We start from the raw sequence: 15,487 nt of genomic DNA, 5'->3' as shown, positions 1-15,487 counted from the left end.
AGTAGTAGTAGTAGTAGTGGTGATGGCGTTTGCAAGGGGGGACTGGTGCATGTCGTGCCTGATATGCCTGATATGGCTAACATGGTACCGGTATGCATGCATTCATGCATACATGCTGCGTGGTAAATTCAGTAGGGACAGCGACGGTGCCGCTCACCGAGCAACGAATGACAACTGACAACTGACAACTAACCAGTGGGAAATTCGCAGCTGGCCCAATCAACACGCCATGGACAAATATTCTTGCAGCAATCTATTCCAGTCTTCTGGCCTCGGGCTAGCAAGTTTCGGGGAACAGGTGGCGGTTTGAACAAGTCTTTGGTCTCTGGCGTGAAGATGGCAGATGGCTTGCTAGATGGGGAGGAGCAGCGTTGAAGCCCTGTTGCAGAAATAGACTCCAGAACGGTCTTGGACAGGGCGGTGATGGAGGCACGTTTGCGGACCATGGACACTGCGTCTGGGAAATCACCACATCCGACATGGAACGCTCTGGCTTCGTTGCGAACAGCGACACGCGCGGCAAAGATTTATTCGTCCATTAGACTATCTACTGGGTTTACAAAGACCGTGGTCGTCCTTGAAATCGGCCGAATCCTTTTATCAATACAGAGAGACCGTCTTTCTTGTATTCCACGGTGTAGGTTTATAACTTTTGTCAAAGCTAGCCTCACGTCACCTCCATTACAGCCGCTAATCACTGCGGCCAATTGTCTTCACAACGACTGTCAATCCCCATTATATTTTTTTTAAAGAAAAAAGACAATCCGCCCAAAAAAAAACTACACTCACTACCGGTACTTTACACCATATCCCAGCCGCACCACCGCAAGCGCGACCGAGCACCCAGCCCAAACAAAAAGATGAAACCACCATTTTTTTGCACGCATACCCGCTGCAATACCCGTGCCCGGTACGCCATACGATTCTACGGTGATACACACAGTCTTGCAGCTAATCCGTCTCCGTAAGACCTCTGTCCTACATTACGGTGCCGCACGAGCCCGCGGCCGTGTTTGAATGGTGTATGATTAGCCGGTGTGGGTGCGTGCTGGGGTGAGATTGTAATGGGGGGGTAACGGGGAAAGGGGATGAGGGATAGGGGGAAGGTGAGAGGAGGGGGTATGAAAGCAGTCGAGAAACATGATGATGATTATACATTTTACGTAACCGCATGTCGACGTCTCTATATCCATCATGGTGACGGCAGCAGCAGCAGCAGCAGCAGCAGCAACAGCATTCCTGTAACCATGAATCCAAATCTTAAACACCACACTACCGTAACCCCAGTCTTGTCAATCTTCATCCACACTCCCATCACACCGCCAACCTCGAGTCCAGCACCACGTCCAGCGTCCCACATACCCATTCAGCATGGCTGCGCTGCGGTCCCGTGCGGTCCGAGTACCATGCAATACAGTACATACAGCTAAGGTAGAGGTATGTTGGGTACGACCGGGGACGGGACGGGACGGAACGGGACGGTGCAGTGTAGTGCAGGTACCGTACTAGCCACACACATTGAATACCATCATGGACACCGAAACCAATGTACCGTAGGTATGCCAACACCAGCACACACACACACACACGCACACACAGACACACAAACAACCCAACCCCAACACAGCTAGAGATGCACACAGGGTCCACAGACCACAGGCGGACGTGCAGCTCACAGTGACACCGGATGCTGGGGTGCATGGTGTGGGGAGGGAGGAGGCTGGGGTTGAGATTTGGGAGGCCTGATGGAATAATGTACATGTGCATATACACAAGTACTATACACACCATCCACACAGCCCAACACCCACAACCCCACACACATTCCCACTATCCAACCTCACCATTAATTACACCGCTCCAAAAAAAAAAATCTTCTCCAATCCCCCTTCCCCTGGCCAAAGCCCCAGCCCAGCGATCCCCTCCTATTACATGCCACGCCCTCCCCACAGAACCTCAATACACACTCGCACCAACCCCACCCAATCTCCCCACCACCCTATTCCCCGTTTCCGCACAAATAAAAGATTAAAGCTGTAAAATATAAGATAAAAATAAGATAAAAATAAGATAAAAATAAGATAAAAATAAGATAAAAATAAGATAAAAATAAGATAAAAATAAGATAAAAATAAGATAAAAATAAGATTAAAAAACAAAATACATACAACAGCGAGGATTCGCCAGTGGTCACCCACCCGACTACTAACTCGCCGGTACACTGCTTGAGGAAGACTGAGCGAACGGGAAGCCCTATTTTCAGTGTCCTGTGGTCGTATGTGGAAGACTTGGTGGGTTGGGGGGAATTTGATGTGCGTGGGGTTTTGAAATGTGGTGGTTGGGATAGGAGGTCTGAGCTTAGATGTAGGATTTTTGAATATGGCCAGTGTGACCAGTGTGACCAGTGGGATGAGTGTGGTGAGATGTGGTGGATTTCAAGCCTAGTTCTTCTAGCCCTTGCCTTTTCTTCTTCATTCCCTCTACTCCTCGCTTTCGGAAACTTCCTCTTCGGCATCACTGACCAAATCACTCAACTCGCTACTTCCAGCATCACTCTCCCACTCCTCCACCACCTTCTTCCCCCCCTTCGACTTGCCTGCACCCCCCTTGACTGGCGAACCAGCCTCGCCACCCTTGCGAACCCCATCCCTCTTCACCAAATGCTCAATCGGACATCCCTTCTCCCACCCTTCACTCCCCTCTCCCGTAATCGCCCTACACCTCGGACACGTCTTTCCGTGCTTGATCAGCAGCTGATGTAGCGGATACTTGAGGTCGTCTGGGACCCGGACTTCGCAGTGCGCGTACGTTGAATTGCGCGTCGGCCCTGCAAACGTGCCTTTTGCTCCTGGTGCAAGACCCCGGGAATCACCGGGTGGAGGGACCCAGCCGAGCCATCTGCAGAGGCGGAAGACGTGCGTGTCTACTGCAAAGGAAGGGCGCTGGAGACAGAAGAGGAGGACGCAGGATGCTGTTTTGGGGCCGATACCGGGATACTTTGTCAAGGCCGTGAAGGCGTCTTCCGAGGAGAGACCGTGTAGGTGGTCGAGGGAGACGATGTTGCTCTCTGCTTTTTCTATCTCATTTTCCTTATCTTTTGCTGCTTCGCCCTTGGAGCCAGTCGCTTCCTTCGAGATGAGTTCTTCGCGACGTGCCTGGTTTTCTTCCCATACCATCTGTAGTATCTTCTTGATGTCTTTGCTCTTGACGTCGGCGAGACCGCCGCTCTTGATGGCTTCGAAGACTTCTTTTTGGTCCGCGAGCCTTACCTTGTTCCAGTCTACACTTCCCTTCCCTACGCCTTCTTTCAGGATTCCAAACTTGGACACCAGGCCTGCGAATGCACGCGATGAGTTCGTGCCTGATGTTGCGGCTGAAAGGCGGGTGCGAATCAGTGCGTCAAGGACAGATGGAACTTCACCGCAGCCAGAGACTTCAAGAGAGGGCGTAGGAATGGTTTTGGGAGCCTGAACTTTGCCATGGACTTTGGAGAGAAGGCGAGTCACTTCTTCGCATTCTTCAGGAGTAGGATGAGGGTAGTTTGGGTAAGGTGTGTGACCAGGAGTAAGACCGTAATTGCTGTTCTTTACCTTTTCCTTCTTCTTTGGGGAGTCTTGAACCGTGGAAGTGGCTTTGGCGACGACATCTTTGATTTTCTCGGCTCTTCGTCGAGTCGCTTTGATAGACCTTTTCCTTGGTTGCTTTGCGGAAGATGTCTTCTCGTCTACCTCTTGCTCGACGAATAGATCTGGGATTGCACCGAGGTTGTGAGGAAGGTCATTGATGTCTTCCTCTTTGATCGCTGACTTCTTAGCTCGCTTGTTGCTCTTAGGCGTTATGGGGGTCGTTTTGGACAATGTCTTAGTAGGCTCATCGACCTTGATTGTCTTCCTCTTGCGCATGTTGCGTCGCACCGGGGTGGCCGGTGGACTAGATAGTTGCATTGGATCCGGCATCATAGTCTGGGCAGAAGGGGTAGACTCAGCTTTGACAGCAGAGCTTCGCGTGGCTCTGGCCATAGCTGAAGTACTTGTTCTTATGCCAGATTGAAAGACGACGGTCAATGGCCATCTGACTTGGCGGAACAGGGGCAACAGCGTGAGTGAGGTGATTGTCAAATTGAAGAGTAAAGTTTGTACCGGTAATGGTCAGTGAACAATCACGAAGAACTAGTGAGAGAAGCAGTGGGGTTCACTGATTGTATCCCAATTCCCGACAGAGGTCAAAGAAAAGAAGGGGCGCCAAAAGGGGAAGCCTACAGAAGTGAATCTTTGGGGTGGTCATGACGTCGACGAGCGATGATTGGAGCTTGGACCCTGGTTCCTGAATTGGACACATTTAGTTAGCGGGCTCGAGACGCGCCGAGGTCCACTCTTTGTGCATGACGACGCCTGATCGCCAGTAACCCCACGTTGTTGACAACCAGCCTACGGAAGCCAACTCGTTCGATACTTTAACTCCCTATATCTTTGTCAGCATGTCTGCAAGAGCACCGCTGGTCGTTCCCGCTCTCAAGCGTCATACTGCGACTGTCATCTTCGCCCATGGATTAGGGGACAGCGGCTCTGGCTGGTATGATACAGCTTGGCATCATCAACGGCTAGTCGTATACTCATGGCAATAGGATCTTTCTGGCCGAGAACTGGCGACGACGAAGCAAGTTTGAAGAAGTGTCTTTTGTATTTCCAAACGCGCCAAATATCCCCATCACATTGGTGCGCAACCCCTCAACACTTGCCAGTGATTCGGCCATGATGATGCTGACAAAGATAAGAACATGGGCATGAAGATGCCCGGTTGGTACGATCTCAAGTCACTGAGCACTCTAGACGACCGCGACGAGGACCAAGAAGGCATCCACCGGTCGCGCGACTATTTCCACGCCCTCATCGACCAAGAGATTGAAAAGGGCATCCCGGCAAACCGCATCGTCATTGGAGGCTTTTCACAGGGCGGCGCCATGTCGCTGCTCTCTGGTGTGACGTACAAAAAGCAGTTGGGAGGCATCATGGGCTTAAGCAGCTACTTGATTCTACGCCAGACCATCAAGGACATGATTCCCACAGACAACCCAAACCAGAACGTCCCTATCTTCATGGCCCATGGCGATGCAGACCCAGTGGTAGCGCACAAGTGGGGAAAGCTGAGTGCGGAGGAGCTGGAGAAGCATGGATTCAAGGTGGACTTTAGGACCTACAAGTATGTCGATATGATGTGGGATCGCATGGAAACTAACCGTGTGTAGGGGAATGGGCCACTCAGCGGATCCTAGTGAGATTGACCACATCGAAGCCTATCTTAATAAACAGATCCCGCCTCTGGGGGACGCGAAACCTGAGGGCTCGCTTTGACTCGCGCATGAGTATACGCCTTTTACATCGACTACTACCACAACCCTGTTGGTGCTGGCTGCTTCTATGGCCATGGTTTGGCTTGTGTGGTATCGGAAGCGTGATACCGAGAAAAGGAAGGGCCGAAAATAGTCATATTGACTCGACATTGACATGGTATGTGCGTATCTTTAGCAGTAAAATGCACTCCGAAAAAGCAGTGCGCACGGGTATAAGTTGATCAGTTTTGTCTTAGAGACATTTATAGTGTACCGCCAAACAGTACACAATCCAGCAGTTACGAATTAGCGAGCTTGTCTCCTAATGATATCTTCTCACAAACTCTGAATGATAGTATGTAAAATTGAATTGACAGGCCCAAATAAGACGATTTCCTGTGATATTTTTTTTACGGTGCAATGTTTCTCTCCCCTTTCTCATACCATGTTTTTACAAGGAACGATGTTGAGTGTTCAGTCGGTACGATAGTCTATTTTGCACACGTATACGGCCAATGGCAAAGCAATAGAAGCCTCTTGATGCATCCTACAGCTAACTCGATTCCCAGGTCCTGAACAACAATCACACTGGCGCCCCACGACCAAACCAACATTCCCTAACATCCCTCCACCACCCCGCCTTCTCCCTCCCCATCCTATCCATAAACTCCAACACCTCCCTCCTCCCCGTCGGACTCATAAAACACGCTCGAGCTGCCCACTCACACAAAAAGTCCCTATACTCCTCATACCCAGGCGGCAACACCGGATTCCTCAATCTCTCCCCCTCATCGCCCACCACAACCGGACTCACCGCCCCCCTCCCCACCTCCCTCAAATAACCCACCAACCCAACCGAATGAAACTTCCTCCCTTTCCTCTCCAACTCCCAAAGCTCAGCAACAAGCCTCGTCTTCAACACAACCCCCTCGGCCATCTGCACCGGATTATCAAGACTATAGCCCCAATCCAACAACCGCGCTACAAAAACCGGAAGAGCCTCAATCAACCCCACCGCCTCCTTCGCTCGCACCCGCACCACCCGCGCCAGCACAACCTCATTCGGATCCGCGTGGTCCCCCGCCAGTCGCACAGGCAACGCAGCACACCAACCATCCCCCTCGGCCGCCCACAACATAACCGGCCAGCTGGTGACGAGCTCCATAAGCCGGTGCTCGCAATCTTGTACCGTCAGCCTCGTCGTCGGCAATCATGTCCGTGCGATCGACCAGGACGGGCATGATTGCGCGACAGGTGCCGCAGCACCAGTATTCCGCCCCGGGTCCACTTCGCTGGGGAACAGGGTGCCGTAGCCTGCGTGGTCGATGCTGTGGGCTGTGCATTCGAGACATAGAGCGTGGTTGCAGGGCAGAGTGCACGGGTACGAACTGTCGGTGTACCAGTCGCGCAAGCAGAGGCGGCATTCGTCGGTTTCGAGGGGGATTTGGGGGGAAGGGAACCGATGGATTGTGATGGCTTGCTCGATGTCTGGGCGGGGAAGCCTGGGGTCGGAGTGGGTGGGTTAGTTGGCGCAGGGAGTGTGCGAAGATACGAGGATGTGCGGGAACGGGGGGAAGAGAAAAGACATTAGGAATATAACGTACCATTCCACCCGGAGAGCAGGAATATCATGCTTATCCATCGCATCTCTCGTACTCCAATATGCGCGATCATACCTCGCATTATAAAGATCTTATACTCCCAACCCGTCAGTTGAACCCCCTCTTTCCCCTTTGTCAAACCCCCAACCCACCCCAGCCCCAGAACCCCAGAAAAAGAAATCATGTATATCTCACACGTAACCGCTGCCAGCAACTATCATGTCCCGGCTCACTCGGGGGCTTCATAGTCCTCCGACTACACGGGATATTATACTCCGCCTCCTCCCTCGCAAACCCACCACCACCACCAGCAAGCACCACACAACTCCTTCGCCGAACAACATACACAAACCCCTCCCTCGTCCTAAACTTGCCACTCTCGAGCAGCGTATGCCCCGCCCACGCCGCCACCCGCGCCATCGCGCGCCCCAGCGGATTCGCACTGGCCGCGTCCCGCGCCGTCGCAGACATCATGTCCTGTGTGTGCGACAGCGAGCGGATTGCGCGCGACAGGGTGAGGAAGACGGTGCCGTGGGAGCCAAAGTCGCCGCGGGTTTGGGGCGGGAGCGTGTGGCGGCGTTGACGGGGGGTTGGAGGTAGAGGGCGTCGAGGCCATGGTGGAGAGAGTGGGGGTAGATGTAGCGGGTTGTGTGGTGGGGTTTTAGGGTGTTGGAGCCGCCGTGGAAGAAGAGGACTGGGTCGGGGGTCATTTTGGAGGTGCTTGGTGTTGCTGGTGCTGTTGCTGCTGCGGAAATGTTGGGAGGGTGGGTTGGTGTGATTAGTATTATATGCTGGTGGTGAGGTGGAGTATGCGAAGTTGAAAATCACCAAACACCCTCTTACATCACGATCACTGGGGATTGAAGGGGAAAGGGGAAAATGATTGATGGTCCCCCTTGTGCACTCTAGTCGTCTATACTCCAGCTCCTCTTCTCTATCCTTTCTAAGCCTAGTTGCACTTTCCCCACTTGCTCTGGCACCAGTTGTTCGAGCCACAAAAGTCCTCGCCGGTTCCGCAGAAGTTGGAGCCCGAGCAGCAAAGGTTATCCGCGCACTTCTTGTTGACAATGGGACCGCAGGTTTCACCAGCTCGAGCAATGCCAGGGGCCTGAGCAGGGACGGGGGGCTTGGCCATGGTGTTGCATTTTCCGAAGCCACCTTGGCAGTCGGCACCACAGTAAATGCCTTGGTCTTGGATGTCGTTCTTGGGACCACTTTGGGAGATGTTAGTTGTAGGCTCTATGGGAGAGTCGGGAAAAAAGATGACTTACCAGTGACCAGCTGAGCTGCAGCAGCGGTAGAAGTAGCCGTTGGTTCCTGCGCCAGGGCAGCTCACACCGTTCTCAGCATGACCGCAGACATCGATCTCTGGGACAGTGGCGGGGAAATTCTGTCCACCCTGGGGAGGGGGAGTGCTAGAACCCCCGGATTTACACTGTGATGACGCGCCCGAGAAGTTCTTGAGGCAGGTTTTGGCATCGCAGTGGTCTTTCGTGGTTCCGCACCATCCGTACTGGGAGCCTGTTTCAGAATCAGATTCATGTTCACTTTTGATTTCTGTTGTTTGACCGAGCGTGGAGGATGTAGACCTGGGCAAGGAGCAAACTTACAGCACTCAGAAGCAGAGCACTTGGCATTCTTGTTCTCGGGTCCGCAGTTTCCAGCAAAGACCGTCGAGACGAGGGAGAAAAGGGCGAGGGTAGCGAAACGCATCTTGTATTATGATTAGACGTAGATGCTTAGAAAAACGATCGACGGTATGTAGAACGAGTGTAACGGTTTTCGATAATCGTCTCGAGAGATGATAGATGGAGAGAGGAATCTCAACAGCGAACAGATGCAGTCTTTAATAACAGCGCGCCCACTCCACAACTCGTATCGGTCCCCCAGTAGTGTCGGCTTCGTTTCGTGTAACCAATCACCACCACCACAATAATGTTAGACTTGCGCAGGGTTGCAGCTCGCTCCTGAGGCTGAAGGACCAGCTAGTCTCGGCGCTACGCAGTCGTCGCACCGAGCTTGCATGCATTCTGTCAGTTGTATGGGCTGCCAAATGTCATAGTTACTTTCAGATCCATCAGTCTTTCTCTCATTCAGCCTTGTTGATGGCATCAATTGCAGGGCTGAAGAGATGATGGTGCAGGGATCCACTGCCGTCCAAACATTCAAAAGAAGCACCCCATCCCCAACTTTTCCTGCGGAGAATAGATAATTTCGGGCTCCTTTTCGACCGCACCTCCGGCAATGGCTTCGCTCAGGATCGTCAAGGCGGAGCAGAGTGGAGAGCGCTGGACCTGCTTCATTGGTGTTTGTACTGTGGTAGTTTGGTTCCAATGACTTGAGCTGCACTGTACTCTACGCGAGTGGGGTCCAGAACACAGACCTCTTCACCCCGGCAGCTTATGGTGGTTGATGCTTGTTCACATCCCGACTCCCCTAGGCCCCCCTTGTCCGCGGAACAAAGTCATCATCAAGACGCATGCCATAGTGCAAATCTGACATCCCAAGACAACAGTAAGCACCTAGAATCTACCTATGTGCCTCTCGAGGGATCTCGTGCTTCAACAATCGACCTCTTGCCGCACTCGCTAGCAGCGGCAAAGTCTTGAGGCGGGGCTCGTAATCGTAGCCGGAATAAGCACCCGCCAAGTGGCTACCTCACAGGGCTTGCCGTGCTGGGCCGTGCGCCACATCCCCCTTAGACTTGCAATTTCGCGCAAAAGCTTTTGAGGCGTTAGCTTGCATTTTGCTGGACTGGACCCGGCAAGGCATCAAAGCAGGCCCAAGCAATCAAACGATGTCTGGGCACTCTCGAAATAGAGTCGCCTTGACGCAGGTGGTGGGGTATTTCATCGGATGGTGGAGCCTTTTCCTCAAGGATTGATGTTGCGAAAGGAATCTTGGTGTGAATACGATTATGATTAAGGGTGATCTACAAACGAGGACGATAATGCGATTGTTATCCGTCTGACAAAGTGGCGTGTACTGTACACAAAGGCTCCGGCGCTAATCCCGAGTAAATGGTACAAGTTGTGGAAAGCTGAAAGTTGCGCTGAGTATAGAACAACAAGTACATGTACGCTGAGACCAAGGCTTGCGAAATGTGCAAATCACTCGCACGAAGGGAAAAAAACTTGAGAATGGTAGTCGTGCACGCTGACAGCTGGTCTGGTACAAACACGCAGACGGATCGCTGGTGCGTTGGGAGATGCCTCTTCGGTCTTGCGGTGTATCTTACATATAGCAGTGGTCGTCATATTGCATCCTGGCGAGCAAAGACTCCTCAATAGTAGCTCAACCCTGATACCCTGGTCTTTTTCTTCGTCTTCTTCTTCTTCCTATCTCGACTTGGCGTCGGACTGGTATTCGCCGTGCTCCGACCCGTCAATCTCTCCCTTCTCTTCTCCTCTCCTTGATAAATCATCTTGCTGCCGCCTCCAGTCATGAAGTCGCCAGAGATACTGTTTTCGTACAAGCTAGGCGTGCCTGGATGACTCTGCATGCGCATTGAATCACCATCTTCCGTCCAGGCGACGTGGTGGCCTGCTGCATTCGCTGCTCTGACATCTTCAAGGTAAGCTTCCATTCTGCTTCGTTCGTTATTGTCTTCGAAGCCGCAACCGCAGCCACAGCCAACCATGCAGTCCCCCTCGTCTCCGCCAATCTCGTCGTCCATGCAATCAAAATGTGCAACATGGCCGCAAACAGGGCATACGTAGACACGACCTTGGACGCGAATCCAGCAGATTCCACAGCTGTAGACAGGCTCTTTGGGGTTGGAATTTGCCGCTGTATTGACAGAGGTATTCGTGCGTGAATGTCCGTCGCGCCAGGATGAGGCACCGGAAATATTTGATGTGCCTCGCGACAGACTCGGCCTACTGTTTTTGCCTTGTTGAGGATGTAGTCTGTCTCGTCCTGGTGAGGTACCCAATCCAGCAAGACTGTCCGTGAGTTCTTTGATCGGGTTCGGTGCAGGGATGGAGAGGCGTAGGTATTGCTCAGTAGGAATGATCACATCTCGCGGAGGTGCCACTGCTTCTGTGGGAAACAAGGGCGATATGCCTGGCTGGAATTCTTGAGCTTCGGGATTGAACGAAAATTGTCGTAGAGAGACCGCAGGTGAACGCCTCATCTGCGCCACCGGCATTGGTGGAGCACCCAAAGTGGTCGACGCTCTGGACAAGTGTCTTTGCACTACACCATCGACTTCGTCATCTCCACCCTTCTTGAGCGCCAAATGCATCGAGCCAGCTCTTGTGATATCCCGACTTTGTTCTGGTAGTGGAGGAAAGTAGGACACGAGTCCGTTGAACTTGAGTACTTCTGCCCTCTCGTTGATGAGCCCCCAACAGCTGAGCATGTCCGCATATTGCTCTCGCCATGCACGATATAGCCAGTCCTTAGTCATATCGAGCAATGGCCTACTGACGCACGCCTCGTCGTCAAACTGATCTTGGTTCTTCAGCGTGACCTTGATTGAGCTGACAGTATTCTCCCGGCGGGGGGTTCCCGGCGCGACGTATTCTGATGCTTTTTCAAAGGTGTTGCCATCGTTATTGACTCCTTCGTAATCAGAATCAGAGTCGTATATATAGTCCACGTTGACCTGCTCTGCTTGCCCGAAACTTGCTCGCTTGCCGTGTTTTGAGCGCGCTGGTGCCAGACTACTTCGATCGTGCGTCTCGCTGCCATAAAATGTCGTCGTTCCCCAAGTGACGCCACCTGTAGGTGCAGATGTTGAGAGGTCTTCCATGCGTGCTTTGACTGGCGGTGAAGAGGACATTGCGTTTGCGAAGGGTCGTGACAGTGCAGCAACGGCGCTTGCAAAATTGGTTGCAGAGCTCCGTTTGAGGCCGCTGTGGCTCTGTTCAGGCGACGTCGAATATGGGGTATGGCCAGCGGTCTGCGCGCTCCGCATGGTCGACACCCTAGAAAGCGCAGGTGGTGTGTTGCCCGTCGAATAAGGTGTGATGGGCTCGGAATTCACAGTGTCACTGCCCCAAGGACCATTGGAACTACCATGACTTCCATAAGTGTCCACGTTCCTCGATAACCTATGCCAACCAAACTCGTTTGCCGGTGTTGTTAATCGTGAGTGAGCAGGTGTGGACGGAACAGATATAGTGGGACGGAAAAGACTCCACGCAGCATCCGCAGAAGAGAAGTAATCTAATGAGAATGCCGGCGCCTCCATAGACATGGGAAGTTGGGACTGCTGCATCTTGGCCATGGCAGAGGTCACACCTTCACGGGCAGCAGGTTCTGCGAATATACAGGACAACATGGCAAGCATCTGGGTATCCGCAAGACGTTCAAAGTGGTCAAAGAGGGCAGGGATAAGCCAGGTAACAACGGCATGATCTCCCCATTTAATCCTTCCTTTCAATGATGGATTTGTCACGGTATCAGCATCATCATCAAACTGAAGGTCCAGGCCACTGTCTTTGCGTTTAATCCTCACAAGAGCTCTCCGGGCAAGAACAAGGACCTGATCTCTTCGGTGCTGCTGTGGTAGTATTTCCAAAGGCACATCATTATTCAGTATGAGTTTGCAGAGCATCCAAATATCCGCCAGATCCTCAAGTCCATGTTTCCTTGCAACTTCAGAATTGTGTTCACATATCAGTGGTCCTGGGCCAAAGATCCGGTATTCCTGCGCTAGCACCTGTTTGCTAGGGATCAAATCATCTACCGCAGATCGCAAAATGGACACAATAGACCTGGTCTTGGGGACCCTTTTTCCTGCACCGGTCGAAGAGGGAAGAGAGTCTCGCGACTGGAACCGAGATGCTGCTTTCTGCCATGCCAAAGGGGGCTGGAAATTGCCAATATGTGCGTTCGCGTCGTGGTTGATACCAGACGAAGACGATGGTGAAGACGAGGCTTCCCAGGAAGCAGCAGAGGATGTGGAAGAAGCGTTATCTGTATCTTCGGCTGTTTGGGCAGTTAGACGACCGAAGGAGTCAAATATATCGTTCTTGTTGATACCGTGACGGAGATTTCTAGTAATTTGGATCTGGAGCATGTCCAAGCCAGGAGCTGACTTTGTCGACGGCATCCTTGCGAGCACGAGGAATCCACATGCCGAGAATGACGCAGTACACTGGATGGGAAGGGGCACATTAGCACTATTCGTATGAGAAGATTGCATCACGTCATTGTTAAACTCGCCGTCATGCTCGTCTTCCTCGCTGGAGCTCATTCCTGGTCCCGGTCCTAGATCCTCCAACAGGTGGTCGTCCTCGATGTCCTCGACCAAATTTAGGCTGTCTTCTAGTCCGCGCTCCCCAAGTGCATAGGAAAGTACGGCCTCCAAGGCTTCCCGCTGTTGTAGTGCGCATGTTTCGGCGATTCGAATCATGTTGTCCATGAGGTCATCCTGATTCTCCCGACTGATTGGCGCTGTGGTTCTCTCGAATTTGATCTCCAACGGGGTCGTGACCATGGTCGGCAGTGTACCTAGCTGCTGTTTTTCGATTTTCTTGGGGTACCCAGTCGGGAATTGGATAGTGAAACGTAAAAAGACAAGCTTTAAATCGTCGGTGTTTGCATCGTAGTCACCCCAGGGACCATTGAAGGAGATGGTGATGCGTCTTCCGGGTACATCGATCTGTTCGAATGTGATCTTCTTGTACTTGTTTCCAACGTACGATATCTCTGCCCCAAGGTCATTCTGCTCTTGGTATGGATGCTTTTCGTCGGAGCCACGTGGATTGGGGCGGGCGCGAAAGTCGTTGACTTCCTTGCGTCGATCGCCGAACTTGACACCGTCCATCCATGTGATGTGTGTGACAACACGAGGATTGTTGCGACGGATTGGCTGCGCAGTCATGGTTTCTCGTGGCAGTGTCTCGGCCGCCAGTCCAAGCTGTGCCTGCATCGTGGACCCAGACCCGGATGCACATGTCTTCTCGTTGAGAGTCGAATTCTGGAAGAGCGTAGAGAGGTTACCTTTCCTCTGATTGCGAGGCGGACCCAACTCTTCTCGAGTCGAGGCAGCCGTCGCAGTCACTGGACCGTCACGATACGAGACATAACTAGCACCTTTTCTGGTCGTACTGGGCTGCTCTAGGAGAGGCTCGCCCTTGCGGAAGCCGACAGAGGATTCGAGCAACTCGGACGAAAGACGATGGAGATGGAGGTGTTTGTCGGTACCCCAGGAAACAAGCTGGAAGTCACGGTTGTCGAGGCCATCGTCTGTAGAACCTCGGGTACGCCACAAGAACTCGCGGACTTGTGCATCTGGTTCATGTCCCTGGAATTCATGCGCCGGCTCATTCACAAAGGTCGATGGGTCGCTATCATTGACGTGCTTGTACAACCAAAGGCTTGCATTGCCGCGTTGGGGCATGGCAAGGATGCCAGCGGGAAAGGGAGTATGGCGGGCTCTCCAAACTGGGTAGTGAGTTTGTATGACTCGACGAGGGGTTTCGACAGTAGTCGTCACGCCCACGTTGTTCCAAAGCTTGATGGTCATGTCGAGCGAGCAGGTCAAGATTTTCTTGGCATCATTGCGATTCCAGTCAATACCATAGATCTTGGTGCTGTGAGCAGCGATGGTGGAGAGTGGGGTGGCGCCCTTGCGAATGTCCCAGATGTGCAGATACTTATCGTGGGCACTGGCAATGACCTTGTCGTTTTGGCGATTCCACTTGACCTGGGTGGCGCCAGCAGTGAAGTCGGCCAGCTTCAGTGGGGCTTGGAAACTCCGTAGATCGTGCACAAAAACGAAGCTGTCTACACCCGAGGTGGCAAGAAAGTCAGGATGATGAGCGGAGAAGTTGATGTCAGTGATGGCCCTCTCATGCGCGCGGAGCGTGAACTCAATCGGCGCCTTTTTGTTGTTGTAGGGCATCGAGAGATTGTAGATGAGGGCCAACTGGTTGCGGGTCGAGGCAATCCATTCAGCGCGAGCGGCAAAGGGTGACCACTGCACATCTGCAACATCCCAAGAAGATTGATTGGGGATGTAGAGCGGCAGCGAGTAGGGGTTGTCAAGATCGATGATGCGCAGGCCATTCTTGCTGGCGAGCACAACATCGCGACCTGCTGGGCTGATGCTGGCAGAGCCAATCTCGTCGTCTACAGCAATTGACAAGGTGTGATCAAACGTTGGGCTCTCAAAGGCCGACGATGGGCCCTGAGTGGCGGCCATCGTGGGCACAACTTTGGTCGATGTTTCTTGTGTTTGTTGTCAGTTTTGGTGTAGCGAGCTTGGACCGGGGGTTAGGGCGAGGGGATAGGATAGCATAGGATAGAATGGTTATGGTGGGGAGGGGGAGTGGGGTGAGCTCCTGCCCCGGCCCCTGTCTCCCTCTTTTAGCGTGAATATTCAGTCACCGGTGTCCAGTAGCCTTGGCAAAGTCTCTGTCTCTCCTCTCTCTCTCTCTCTCTCTTCAGGGCTCTGTCTCTATCTCCCTCTGGCTACGGGCTAAGGCGAGCTCCTCTTTTCCATTCGACATGACCGTTCCATCGTGTTGTACTGTCAGTGGGTGCCAGGTGGGTAGGTGGGTGGGTAGGTAGGCAAAACGTGGGCTTATTGTGTAGGTACTGG

At 52.7% G+C, this 15,487-nt stretch overlaps 6 protein-coding genes across 6 annotated transcripts; 2 read left to right on the top strand and 4 right to left on the bottom strand.

Moving 5' to 3' along the window:
• Positions 1–188: 188 nt before the first annotated feature.
• Positions 189–446, bottom strand: IAQ61_008971 (uncharacterized protein; the record flags this gene model as incomplete). The annotated part of the gene is made up of 1 exon (XM_066098200.1): positions 189–446. The coding sequence occupies one exon, from the start codon at positions 444–446 to the stop codon at positions 189–191; it is 258 nt and encodes an 85-aa protein (XP_065951839.1).
• A 2,034-nt stretch (positions 447–2,480) lies between these two features.
• On the bottom strand, positions 2,481–4,019 carry IAQ61_008970 (uncharacterized protein; the record flags this gene model as incomplete). The annotated part of the gene is made up of 1 exon (XM_003836574.1): positions 2,481–4,019. The coding sequence occupies one exon, from the start codon at positions 4,017–4,019 to the stop codon at positions 2,481–2,483; it is 1,539 nt and encodes a 512-aa protein (XP_003836622.1).
• A 458-nt stretch (positions 4,020–4,477) lies between these two features.
• On the top strand, positions 4,478–5,351 carry IAQ61_008969 (uncharacterized protein; the record flags this gene model as incomplete). The annotated part of the gene is made up of 4 exons (XM_003836573.1): positions 4,478–4,572; positions 4,625–4,715; positions 4,775–5,199; positions 5,246–5,351. 4 exons carry the CDS (start codon positions 4,478–4,480, stop codon positions 5,349–5,351), a joined length of 717 nt encoding a protein of 238 aa, XP_003836621.1.
• A 327-nt stretch (positions 5,352–5,678) lies between these two features.
• On the top strand, positions 5,679–6,171 carry IAQ61_008968 (uncharacterized protein; the record flags this gene model as incomplete). The annotated part of the gene is made up of 2 exons (XM_066098199.1): positions 5,679–5,684; positions 5,899–6,171. The coding sequence occupies 2 exons, from the start codon at positions 5,679–5,681 to the stop codon at positions 6,169–6,171; spliced, it is 279 nt and encodes a 92-aa protein (XP_065951838.1).
• Positions 6,172–7,879: 1,708 nt separating this feature from the next.
• On the bottom strand, positions 7,880–8,643 carry IAQ61_008967 (uncharacterized protein; the record flags this gene model as incomplete). The annotated part of the gene is made up of 3 exons (XM_003836570.1): positions 7,880–8,144; positions 8,202–8,451; positions 8,541–8,643. 3 exons carry the CDS (start codon positions 8,641–8,643, stop codon positions 7,880–7,882), a joined length of 618 nt encoding a protein of 205 aa, XP_003836618.1.
• A 1,570-nt stretch (positions 8,644–10,213) lies between these two features.
• IAQ61_008966 (uncharacterized protein) lies at positions 10,214–15,088 on the bottom strand (the record flags this gene model as incomplete). The annotated part of the gene is made up of 1 exon (XM_003836567.2): positions 10,214–15,088. The coding sequence occupies one exon, from the start codon at positions 15,086–15,088 to the stop codon at positions 10,214–10,216; it is 4,875 nt and encodes a 1,624-aa protein (XP_003836615.2).
• Positions 15,089–15,487: the final 399 nt, after the last annotated feature.

This window comes from Plenodomus lingam (genome assembly GCF_022343315.1).
Source record: "Plenodomus lingam strain CAN1 chromosome Unknown contig_5, whole genome shotgun sequence".
In the NCBI taxonomy this organism is placed as follows: Eukaryota; Fungi; Ascomycota; class Dothideomycetes; order Pleosporales; family Leptosphaeriaceae; genus Plenodomus; species Plenodomus lingam.
Note: the sequence above shows the minus strand (reverse complement) of the source record. Positions and strands in the feature narration are given on the sequence as shown.